General features: G+C 45.0%; 1 protein-coding gene across 5 annotated transcripts in view; it reads right to left on the bottom strand.

Annotated features, from left to right (window-relative positions):
- The window catches only part of SMC3 (structural maintenance of chromosomes 3), a 573,351-nt gene that overhangs the window by 489,515 nt on the left and 70,963 nt on the right, over positions 1 to 12,873 (bottom strand). For all 5 annotated transcript variants that reach the window (XR_011511201.1, XM_070531360.1, XM_070531363.1 and 2 more), the window contains exons 8-9: positions 4,588 to 4,648; positions 4,444 to 4,524 (exon numbers count right to left, since the gene is read on the bottom strand). Coding sequence is in view for 4 of the 5 variants with exons in the window: in XM_070531360.1 (XP_070387461.1) it covers positions 4,444 to 4,524; positions 4,588 to 4,648 (142 nt within the window). In the remaining variant the exon portion in view is untranslated. The remainder of the gene's footprint in view (positions 1 to 4,443; positions 4,525 to 4,587; positions 4,649 to 12,873) is intronic.

Raw genomic sequence — 12,873 nt, 5'->3', positions numbered from 1 at the left:
AACTAAGATGTCATTAACTCGCGTTTGTTCCCTTACCCAATCTGCTCTTTTCTTATCCCTTAACGTTACACCTATCATTCTTCTTTCCATAGCTCGTTGCGTGGTCCTCAATTTGAGTAGAACTCTTTTCGTAAGCCTCCAGGTTTCTGCCCCGTAGGTGAGTACTGGTAAGACACAGCTGTTATATACTTTCCTCTTGAGGGATAATGGCAACCTGCTGTTCATGATCTGAGAATGCCTGCCAAACGGCACTTTCGTCACCACTTCCATCATTCGTCACCACTTCCTAAATTTATCCCAATAAATGATTTTCTCATTCAAATTTGCTTTTTTCGATTGCAGATAATTCGTAAAGTTGCATGGCCCCTTTCACTGTAAGAAACATAGATCGGCCACTGTGTTTATTTGCATAAAAGATCACATTTCAATACAACGAAATTTCGATATAACGAAGCAAATCGTCGATTTTACCTAGTTTGTTATATTGAGGTTTAACTGTATAATTGAAATAAACAGAATGAATGATTTAAATGGAAATTGTCAGTTGTCAAGCGGAAAGTCATCTTGAATAACTAAGATGTTTCACAAAGCCGGGTGATTGAGCAAGGAGAGCTTGTTTGGTATACTGGCACTGCTTGCAAGAATTATCGCATATCTACTGTTATATACATGTAGGCCTCTTTTACAGGACAAGTACAGTAAAATCTCGTTAAACCATACCCGCTTAAATGCTAGTAGTTTCGTTTCAAAAGTAGTATAGTCCAATCCCCGACTCAGCGGCCATTGAACATACCGTACTTACTAGCATAATGATTGGACTCGCGTAATGATCGCACACCTGAATTTTGTCGTCAAAATTCAAATTTTTTCTTTCCCATGTAATGATCGCACCCCGAACTTGCCGCAGCGATATGTCGTGTGCCAACTCTAGCTAATGATGACCGCACTTACCATCTGTCGAATGCTACGCGGAACGACTCTTCAAGACATACCAAGCAGTCTGCACGCACCAAACATTCTAAAAGCAGATGCCCCATTTTATTCCTTTCCTAATTTTCCACACTTTTATGAAAAAAAAAAAGCTACAACCAAACTTGCCTTGGTTTTATTGTTTATAATGGTTGTGGCCAACAACAACAAAAAAGGCGCCTTTCGATTCTTCTCGTCTACACTCGTGGGCACGCAACAAATTACGAGCGGCAACTATAGTAGCCACATTTACACTGATGTGTTAGAAGTGTACCCTATTCATACGCCGACGCTTGTAACATGGCTAAGATATTCGCCCACCCTTAGCAAAAACATGCCGCATTATACCCCTGTCACACGGCAAACCTGACGTCATTTACAACGAATGACATTCGTTAATAATCTAATTTGTGTGCTGTCACACGTAAAACGTAATGACATTCGTTGAAAATGACATTTACAAACGAATGAGTTTGCCAAACTCATTCGCATTCGTTTTGGAACCGAATGTGTATCCTCGACAGTACGAGTGCACTGCTGTTTCGCAAACAGTACATGCTTCTTTTTTAACAAAAAATAACTATTACTCTATCAATTTTATTACCTAATTATTACTTTAACGACATTGAAGTCCATCACGTGCATAACTACAGAAAGCTACTCTCAATCCAGTGACTAGACAGCCGTCTTTAGCTTTCGCTGCAGCAGTCATGTTGGTTCGCATCCGCCGCGTCCACTTCGATTGACTTGACGTAAGAGCATGCGCGTGTTTCATGTGGCACGCACCAAGAATGAGGATCACGAGCATTTGCCAAAACAGTGCCGTCTCATCTGCGATTAATATTTGCAACAGCGAAAAGCAATTGGAAATATTTGGCCACTCTTCGGACAATCACTTCTCTATGTGACCTGTGCTAGTTGCCTCGCTTTCGCCCAAAAGGGTCTTTCCGACAATACTGTAGCGACTCTTAAATCGCTGCTGCCAACCGGTGCCACCAGTGAACCTTTCTTCTCCGAAGGCCACAGCAAACCATTTGGCTTTCTCCATGAGCATTGGGCCGTCAACAGGTATGTTCTTGGCCCGTGTCTCCACAAACCAGATGTACAATGCCATCTCGACCTTGTCAAAGGTTGGGACGTGCACATGACACACTCCAGGGCGACTGGACTGCACTGCCTTCAGCTCAACATTGGCTTTGTTCTTGAGGATCGTACTCAGGGTGTTGCAAGGAATTCCGAATGCCGCGGCGACCGACGACTTTTTCTCGCCAGCCTCCACCCGTTGAATGATGTCTGCCTTTGTTGAAAAATCCAAATTCTTGCGTTTTTTTGCGGCCATGGCTCCGGAACACGTGCCAAAAGCGGAAAGAAAAACGCACTGCACCACACGAGTCTCAAGCCTTCGTGCTGGCCTCGTGAATAAAAGGAACAAAGCGAATCGAAAGACGCACCGCTCCGCGTCTCCGCACTACCACAAGCCCAGGCTGCACTGACCTCGTTCGTCTCGCTGTGCCAGCAGTGTCAGCCAACCAAAACACAGGAAACGGGCACCTGCGGTCAGTGTGGTTTCTCCCTCCCGCTTCCCTTTCACACCCTTTCACACCCAATCGCACTCCAAGTGCTCCTCGTCACATGCCTTTTACCCACAAGCCCCTTTCTCAGAGTGCGGGGCAGCACGCGTGAGAACGCGTGAACATCGCGAGAGCTTCGTGAGGAGAAGCGCACTTGCTGGGAGTGGGATGCAATAGGAGAAGCGCACTTGCAGGGGTGGGGTATGGTGGGAGAAGCGCACTTGCCAGGGCGCAGCTCAGCACGGAGTTCGATACATCGATATGCCAGTGCACGGGAGTTTTATATACGCGAACAATAGCGCTATACTTTTGCATGGGATTCCCAAGGGGATTTTTCTACTGTTCAATATAGGCAATAATTTGATATATCCGGGTTCGATATATCCGGGTTCGATATATCCGGCCGGGTTCAATATATCCGGGTTCAATATATCCGGGTTCAATATATCCGGGTTCAATATATCCGGGTTCAATATATCCGGGTTCAATATATCCGGGATCAACCGTATATGGAAAACAGCAATGCAGTTTATGCATTGCCAATCAATATGCAATATGCAATCAGTACAATATGCAATCAGTACATGCGCTGCTGTTCAACATACAGCACCACAAGCAACAATGGAGAGCACGCACTATGGGAGTGCCATGAACATAAAGAGCACACACAGTGCAAGTGAGCGCCATGAGCAAAGATAGTAGCAAGGGCAGCGCAAGGGCCATGGGCAACGAATGAGAGAGTAAATATAATGCCACCACCATGAGTATGAGAACATGCACAGCGCGAGCACCATGAGCAACAGGAGAGAACCCACACGCTGTGCAAGCGCAACACGCAGAGAGCACATGCAACACAACTGGGTGCCAAGTGGAAGGAGGAAACGCAGCGCTCGTGCTGCGATCAACATTAGAGAAAGCCTGCACAGTGCAAGCATCACGAGCAACGAGAAAAAGAGGCAGCGCGTGCTACATGACTTAGCACATGCACTGGACAGAGACAGCGCACAGTGACACAGCCACAAAAAGAAGCATTCTTGGTGCTTTCAAGTGGCACAATAGGGTCACCTAGCTGAGGTTGTGAGGTGTATAAAGGCACAATGTTTTTTTTTTTCCCCTCATGTTACATTGACGGTTTTATCTTTTTGAATTTTGCGTGACTGGAAAGTCGACCCTCACGTTACATTAGAGTGAATATGGTACTCGCACTACACAAGCACTCATCTGCTTTTTGGAACAAGAATGGTTTCAGGTACGTGACAAGCCTGGTTGTGAGCCACACCAGCGTCAAACCACCACCACAGCAAGCTGAAATATGTGCAAGTTACTTCAGTGAATAAAAGCTAGAATATGGACTGTGAAAAAAAGACAAGCTGATCAATGAGCAATGTGTTTCTTTTGTCTTTTCATGCAAGTGGCAGTAAACAGCCTTTTTGGTGAGGCCCACAACTTTGAGCCTCCTCCTTGCCCAAAGTAACAGATCGTCAATTGTGTTCTTGCACATGTTAACTTCTGTTCCCCAAGTCAAATTTCACCGACTAAGAGAAAATGTACTTCAAACCATCAGTTTTTGAAGAACCATGCTACCATGCGAATCAATATTCATTGCTGCAACAACACTGTGAAGCAGTTTGGGATCGTCTGCTATGCACAGTCAACAGCTACCATAGGAAGTCAAGCCAAACCTGCCCATTTCAATGGAGCAGTCTCGATATAGACTCCAAGTCCACTCTTAAATTGCTAGCACTATGCCACACAGCTGAAAATTTTGCTCTGCAAATGATCCCATTTGCAATTCAAGATGCCTTTTTCCAGAGCACAGACAGCACTATCAGAAGGCATTGTGACAAAAACTACTGCGCGAAAACACGAAGTTAGTCATGCAAGTACTTGAAAAAAATCAAACCTTTATTTTTTCGGCCGCATTCTGCAGGTTCTCACGCAATTTCTCAGCCACTGAACTGCTGGACTCTCGCCGTGTTTCCAGCTGCAAAGAACCAAACGAACTCCTAAAAATAAACAACAGGGCTGACCTCATTTCCAGACTCACTTCTTCCAGCTTTTTTTTGGTATCCTTCAGTTCATGGTCATAAATGGTGTACTCCAGAGACCTGCACAAAACCAACAAGTGGGTGAGGGAATGTTAGCCTCTTCACAGCCCATACTAGAAACAGGCTAAGATCCCTTATCAACTGTAAGAAACTTACAGGAACTAAGATTTTTTTTTTTTTATGAACAGGTTCCCATGTACCCTTGTTGCCTAAAGCCATGTGCCAACACACACCATGCATCTGCATGGCAGCATGTCGGAGCATGAGCAGCATCTGTATAGGTCAGGCGGAGCAAGTGCATAAAGCCACATGAACCAATCAGAGGATGCAGCGCTTTGCCAGCAAGCTACCACGAGGGATTTGCCCCTATACCGGCTTGACAAAACTGCACTAATGGATACCAAGCACAACTTCTGGTATGTATATTTAGATATGCAAAGGACACTTTGTCACTTGGCAGATCATACAATATCTATAATCATGGGAAGCCACACTGCTAACAAGAGGAGTGCATGCACAAGGTAGCCACATGCATCTGAAGGCCTTTTCTTCAATGTCTCCGTGAAAAGAGACTAGGCCAACAATGTGCAATAAAGGACTGCAACATAAAGCGTGCCTAAAACAGTGCCATTGGACACAAGACAGCGTCTATGAAAATGTGAACCACTTGACAACACACCATTTTCGCCAACAATCACACAATATGCTTTCTCTCCCCTTACTTTAACCACAATGTTTGAACGACAGCTCAAGTTTTTTTAGGTCAAACATCACTGTCACACATTTCAAATTCATGTCACATGTGTACCATTTGTTTTGGTGCTGTGTTGGCACATTTATTGAACACCAAGTGGTGCAGCCAAGATACAATTATTTGCTTCACCATTGCAATCGAGGTTAATCATGCCCATGCTATAGTACCTGCATGGTTTTAGAAGCCATGGTCTCATTGTCACAGGTCACTTTTGTTTACAGTGACCACTTTGAAGAGATCCCCTAAATGGTTTTTGTCAGGCACCTAGACACACCATTCTCAAGGAATGCTTTCTCGCAACATTTTCGGGTCAGCGCACTGTGTTTTTGAATGTGGTGCTTGGCTACAATACTATGTTATCCCGATTCTGTTTAAGGCAATGTGTCATCATATTGACCATGGATGTCAGACTCACTTCTAACACCAGGCTGCATATATTCCACACAAGTGGGGTGAGGTGGATGGGGGGAGAGAGAAGATTTTGCAAATATGACCGCAAGAACAGCACTTTCCAGAAACACAACGCAAAGACCCGTAAAATAACCTTTTTAAAAAAACTCTGAAAGCACTCCATTTACACTGTTCGACATTCTGCAACCTTCACAGATGCTGGCTTGATGCCTGACAACGCTTCACTGCAACCAAGGCTGTAATGTCCACCACTAAATCCAGTGCTGACGCTATCCTTATGACGGGCCACAGGTCTGCGTCGGTTGGGAATGTGGGAATACAGTAAAACCTCAATTCGGAAAATCGGATAATTCGGAGTCGCCCTCTGGTCCAGGCAGGCATATATTTTATTTAATAGCATCAAACTCTCATTAATTCGAACGTATTTAGCTGCACACCCCTTAATTCGGACAAACCTTGGAGCGCAGAGCACTGAAAATGCGAAACATAAAATGACAAAAGCGGCGCTAGGATCCAACCGAAACAAAACAGCGGAAAAGTACAGGAACACCAGAACGCTTCAGTGTTTGTCTTTATAGCCCATATGCTTGCATTTGCCTATGCGCATGACACTGTGTTGGGTGCGTGCATTTAGAAATGCATAGTCGCCATCCATGAGCATGTCAATAGTGACCACAGTTCTGTCCACAGCAGTTGTGCCTAACAGTAGCTTCGTTTTGACTGGGTGTGTGCGAGAGCCGCATGCCTTTCAGTCCCACGTAACCGCCCATGACCGCGGCGATAGTCATCACAGTCTTGTCCGCAATGGTTGCGCTTAACCATAGTTTCATTTTGACTGAGAACGCATTGGCTGCACGCCTTAAAAACTGCGTAGTCAGCATTTGTGACTGCAGCCTTGATAGCAACCATGCTTTCGTCTGCAGCAGAAGCAGCAAGCAGTAGTCTCGTCTTGGCTAAATGAGCGTTGACTGCGTGTCTTCAGAATCGCGTGGTCGCCATCCATCTATGATTGCATCGATAGCGACCACACTTTCATTTGCAACATTCGCGGTAAGCAATAGTTTCGTTTTAACTCGATGCAATGCGTAGGCAATGCCGCAGCCCGCACGCTGGCATGAAATCCGCCAGCTACATTGCAATAGATGGTTGATCTGTTGCCAACCAGCTCACTGGTGAAAAATCTGGAGGTGCGCATAGTAGCAAAAGGCATGTCTTGGATGAACACGCAGGTTTTGCGCCTCGGCCGCAATGCAAAAGAAACCCTTTCACCGCTGCAACCACTAATCAGTCACTAGATGACAAGAATTACAGCTTTCGCAGTGTTTTTGTGAGAACAGAAACAGGATTTTACGATTCATTCGGTAGATAAAATTGTGTTAATGTAGTAAGCAATACGTTTATTGTTCTCTTAGTACCCAAGATAATTCAAGATTCGGTTAATCTTGCCATTTCTTCCAGTCCTGTGAAATCTGACTTAATGTTTTACTGCAGTAGAGCTTGAGTTCGAAACGAATAGTGATTTGGGACTAATATTCTCTAATCCAATGTTGAACAGTTGTTGTTCAAAGGAGTGGCTGCTCATATGCATAGGTACTAGTGCATGTTAAAATTAATGATATGTTCTGTGGAAGAATGTTCAAATATAGTGCAGCAGAACTTGTTAAATAAATGGCAAAGGTAAAAAGAGGTTAATGAATAGCAAAACATGTTGCAACTGCCTTCGTGCATGTAGAAAGTTGATGAGAACACATAAGTAAAACAAGCTACAAATTAAAAATGCAGACTACTGCATTGGCTACAGGAATTGAAAACCAAAGGTAGCGCCGTACCAATACCTATATTTTGGTTAGACGTCTCGGTGACACTTATACCCCTATCACGCAAGCAGCTATAGCCGTGATTAAGCTTAACCATGGTTCACACGGTAACTGTGGTTAACGCGAACACGGTTCGCCATTGCTACGTGGACTCAGCTAAGCAAACCAACGTGATCATGTGGTCATGTGAGCAATATTTTTTTATGCGAAATTCACGGTACATAACAAAAAAATAATAAATAGCATGCAGTCAAATGCTGTAATATATGTTGACTGTTTTAATACTGAAAGCATTTATTAACTCAGAATTATTGAGCCGCCTGGCGATATTCAAAATGGGTCTTTCAACACTGGTTGCCGTAACCAATGTAGCCACTACGAGAGCCAGAACAATACATTGTTTCTTTTTGTTGTATGGCACCAATGCAGCATATTAGCAGTCTGTGCACATTTTCTTTGCTTCAGGTTACAAGTGTCGTACGTCCTGCAGGCTTCCCTGAGAATACTCCACATCGGCACAGGAGCCGAGAGCTTTTGATAGCTGCAGCACTTTCTTCTGGCAAATGTTGTTTGGGCATACCCCCAGGAAATTTGGTGGTATGAAGCAACACTTCTACACGTCCCCGACAGCGGATTCAGAGAAAACTTTCGAATGAACTCCTCGACTTTCAATTGCTTTGAGAGTCTTTGTGAGTCTATGAGACCGCTAGACACAAACATGCAAAAGGCAATTCCATCAGATAAACATGTAACAACAGGAGTGTTTTTGTCTTGCTACCTCTGCCGGGGACAGAAGTGTAGCCAATATCTTTGGTGTTGACCATTCTAAGGAAAATCTTGCATTGCACAGGTTCGGCGCAAATATTCTACACAGACTGGAGTTGCATTATTGGCGACGAGGAGTTACGGAGTCGCCATCTATCGGAAGCGCCTCACTGGGGTAGTATGAGGGATCACGCAGCACGCTCCTCATAGGTTTTGCTGTCAGTGCTCACTGAAAACACCATGCGCGAGCTCTCCCGGACATTTCTGTAAGTACTTTCGAAACGAGATAAGTTTTTTACTGTCTAAATAATAATCTTGGGCAAACTGAAAGCACAGAATCGTTTACAGACGCTATCTCTTTACCGAATATACGTACAGTGAACGTCACTGCGCGCGGTCGTCGCGATGGAGTCTCCCGAACCGGCTTCTTGCGTGAAAGGTAGCCAAACGCTGAGAGTAAACTATGTGAAATGTGTTGTTAGAGTGGGCTGTCTGTATAACCAAATGAGGCATAACAGAGCGAAGCCTCAATGCAGCAATCGCAATGGGTTCACAGCGACCGACTGCGCGTCTCGATGCATGTCCGCGCACAATTTTTTGCTTTCGCTGTGAGAGCATTTTCGCACCGTGCCATGGGCTTTAGGCCACAGAATATGAGCATCTGACAGTACACAAGCAACCATTGTTGCGTGGGCGCTATCAGAGCTGTTCAAAATAATTTCATTGTAGAGACTTCGACGCCTACTGACTGTGATGTGCCGTCGCGACGATTCAATCTTTTTTTTTTCTTATAAATTCTTAGACGTTTCCATATTATTTCTCTTGTTGCGTCGCACTCGATGTTTATCAGTGTTCTCAGCATGCGATTTCCCTCTGCTTCTTTTTCGTAATCTAGTGCATTACTTAATAACACGTACAAACATGACCATATGCCATGCCTTTCTTTATTGTGCGTCTTACCGCACCCTTTCCATTCCAGTGAACTTGCCAGTATCTATAGCATCGACAAGTTCATAGACCAAACCGTCATGACATTAGTCGGGCAGCGGACTCGGGCGAGCGTCTCAGCGCGCGTTTTCCGAACATCGCAGACCCAGCGCCGTAGCAGAAATCTTCCTCGCGTCTGTGCTTGCTGCATACCTGAGTTGTAGCTGATGACTGTTTGCCGGTTTTATGTTTCACGAGCCAAGCTTCACGCAGCTTCTTGTCCTGCGGCTACGTGTGAGTAAGGCTGACACCGGGCTCCACTGCGTACGTCCGGCACTGCGGCACCGAGCAGTAGCCTACCATGTTGCGCGCCTTCAATGGCAACCACTACCTATTCTAGTGCTTTCAAGCGTTGTAAAGGAGACACCCGAAGCGGGAAAATCTCGCCACTAAATGAGGACCGCAGCGTACAAGGGAATTTAAACTCTCGTTTTCAGCTCGCTTCGGCGCCCTCGAAGCAGCCGACGCGGCCACTATGTCCACGTGATCTCTAATAGCACGTCACGCCAACGGTGGTGCCAGCTTTTCCAGTGGTGGAGCTTGAGGCCAATATAAGGTTCCCTAGAGGACACGTGTTGCCGAGCACTTGCGCCAATTCGCAGCCATCTCTGGATTTCTTCAAGACATGGGCACCCTGGACGGATGCCACATTAAAGTGTAACCTCCCCCAAAAGCTTCACGAGCCAAGCTTCACGCAGCTTCTTGTCCTGCGGCTACGTGTGAGTAAGGCTGACACCGGGCTCCACTGCGTAAGTCCGGCACTGCGGCACCGAGCAGTAGCCTACCATGTTGCGCGCCTTCAAAGGCAACCACTACCTATTCTAGTGCTTTCAAGCGTTGTAAAGGAGACACCCGAAGCGGGAAAATCTTGCCACTAAATGAGGACCGCAGCGTACAAGGGAATTTAAACTCTCGTTTTCAGCTCGCTTCGGCGCCCTCGAAGCAGCCGACGCGGCCACTATGTCCACATGATCTCTAATAGCACGTCACGCCAACGGTGGCGCCAGCTTTTCCAGTGGTGGAGCTTGAGGCCAATATAAGGTTCCCTAGAGGACACGTGTTGCCGAGCACTTGCCCCAATTCGCAGCCATCTCTGGATTTCTCCAAGACATGGGCACCCTGGACGGATGCCACATTAAAGTGTAACCTCCCCCAAAAGGATCCTGCCAATCATTATATAAATTTTAAAGGGTGGTACCGCATTATATTGCTGGCCATTGTCGACAACACCTATAAATTTATGCACACTAACTTAACATCCCCTCGACAAAACCACTATGCAAGCGTTTTCCACCGGTCACGGCTTCCAAAAGTGTTGGCTCAAAGCTTGTTCACAAGCAAAGCAAAAGTACTTCAGGGTGTTTGCATTGGTCTTGTGTTGCTTCCTGACCAGGCATTCCCTTTGCAGTCAACAATGAAAACACATGCAAAGCTTGGCCCGGTCAGGTCCTCTACACAAATTTTCAACGGCCGCCTGTCAAGTGCCAGGTGCCTAATTGAAAATGTATTTGGCCAGCTGAAGGTACACAAGTGCATGATTGCTTCGGATGCTCTGGGCTCGATTCTTTGTCACTGTAGTGTATTGATGTGAAATATGTAAAACATGACAAACAACTTTCTGTCGAGCTGATGTATGTTTGCTGCACACACAATGCATTGCTTTAGTCGAGAGTCCACAAGGCACTCATAGTGTCATAGTATAAGTGCGTCTACAACAAATGCCTTTTCAGCATTTCATTGTCATTCACTTCACATACTCCATTTATTTGCAGCTTGTGTTTCCCGTCACTGACCCGTCGGTAGAAGCGTGTAACTTAAAACAATCTGATTATACCACTGCATTAGTGATCTTTGCTATGTGACAATAACAAAAGAAATTGTGAAAGAAAGCTTGATGTATGCATACATGACTGCGTCAAAGCGGGGTTTTTTCAGGCTGTTTAGTTGCAAGTCGAAGCTGGTATTCGTTGATACTTTTGTTACCATTTATTTATTGCACTGCTGTTATGCCGTTTACTGCAATATGTTTCACAATTTTTCTCAATTTAAATTTTCCACATACTTCACGCTTGCAGATTCATTCGAGCGACATAAGTCGAACGCTTTTATAGTGAAACATTTTGGGCCTTTGAGATCATTCGTTATACCGGTCTCGTTTGTTGTAAAGGTCATGCAGAGCTCATAACAGAACAGGGGCATAATTATTCCTTCATTTTACAGGTAATTTCATTGTAGAGGTGCTTGCTGTAGAGGCACTTGAGTGTATATACAGTTAAACCTCAATATAACAAAGTAGGTAAAATTGGCCATTTGCATCGTTATATTGAAATTTCATTGTATTAAAATTCGATCTTTTAAAATAAACACAGTCGCTGATCGATCTTTTTTACATGGAAAGGGGCTGCAGAATTTTCTGAATTATCGGGCAATCGAAAAAAAGCAAATTTGAATGAGATAATTCATTTTGATGAATTTGGCGGTCGGTGACGAATGATACGGTTTTATGCCACGTCGACGATATCTTCATGTCGGCGGTACAAATTAAGCGAAGCCAGCCAAGCTTTCACGTTAATTCCGCCCCCCCCCCCCCCAGCTGATAGCATCGCCTGCGCTGGGACAACGCTATCATGAAAACTGCGGACAGCGAGGAGCGAATGCTTCGTCTGCCTGTCGCTCCAACGAGTCACCTAAACTCGAGATTACATATGCAACCATCAATACTAAACGCATGGGAAGACACTTACATGATGCCACGCCGTCTCCTTGGTACGATTACTCTCTACACACGCGGCAGATTACCTCTAAAGCAGGGTACACGGCTACGTATGCACTTAGCCACGCTTACGGCCGTGTGCAGCCACGGCCTACGAGTGCCATAGATATCGCACTTGGACTTTATACGGAACATGATGAGGCGCCGGTGGTCGTTCTTGTTGACTGCGTGCGATTTGAGAGGTGCGTTTGCAAGCAGCCGCTTTTAATTCAATCATTTGACCATCTGCATCTGTGGAAGTTTCCATTTATTGTCTCCGCATTCCTTTGCTGCGGAATGTGAAATTTCGTTAGATTTAAATCATATAGAAACACACTTCATTATATTGAGGTTAAATACATGGTGTTCTGTGGACAAGAGGTTATGAAAAGTTAAATACTTGCGCTGTACCGAGAATTTTGTTAAACTGAAGTTTGTTATATTGAGGATTAACTGTAATTTGCTTTCTGGGGTTGTTTGTGCCAGTTGAGAGTTGAGAATAACACCGACCAACTAACCTGGATACCATGAATCACAACTGCATAGATTCAGTTCATGCACAAACCACATGGGCCTGCGATTTTAAACTTGTGCACACATACAGGCCTTGTTGCATTGCTTTGTTGCTCAGCTGCAGTGCAAATGAAGCTGTTCGGTGTTAATTCGTCGGACCATATGCATTAAGTGCTTATGTAATTTCATGACTATGGCAGTCCTACTTAACCAACCAGAGCCTAAAGCAACCCCCAGAAAGCGAATGCTAGTTTCGGTTTCCCGGAACAAGCACGCTCCCAGTGGT

The sequence above is a fragment of the Dermacentor albipictus genome, chromosome 1 (genome assembly GCF_038994185.2).
Source record: "Dermacentor albipictus isolate Rhodes 1998 colony chromosome 1, USDA_Dalb.pri_finalv2, whole genome shotgun sequence".
Classification (NCBI taxonomy): Eukaryota; Metazoa; Arthropoda; class Arachnida; order Ixodida; family Ixodidae; genus Dermacentor; species Dermacentor albipictus.
This window is presented reverse-complemented; position numbering and strand designations above follow the sequence as displayed.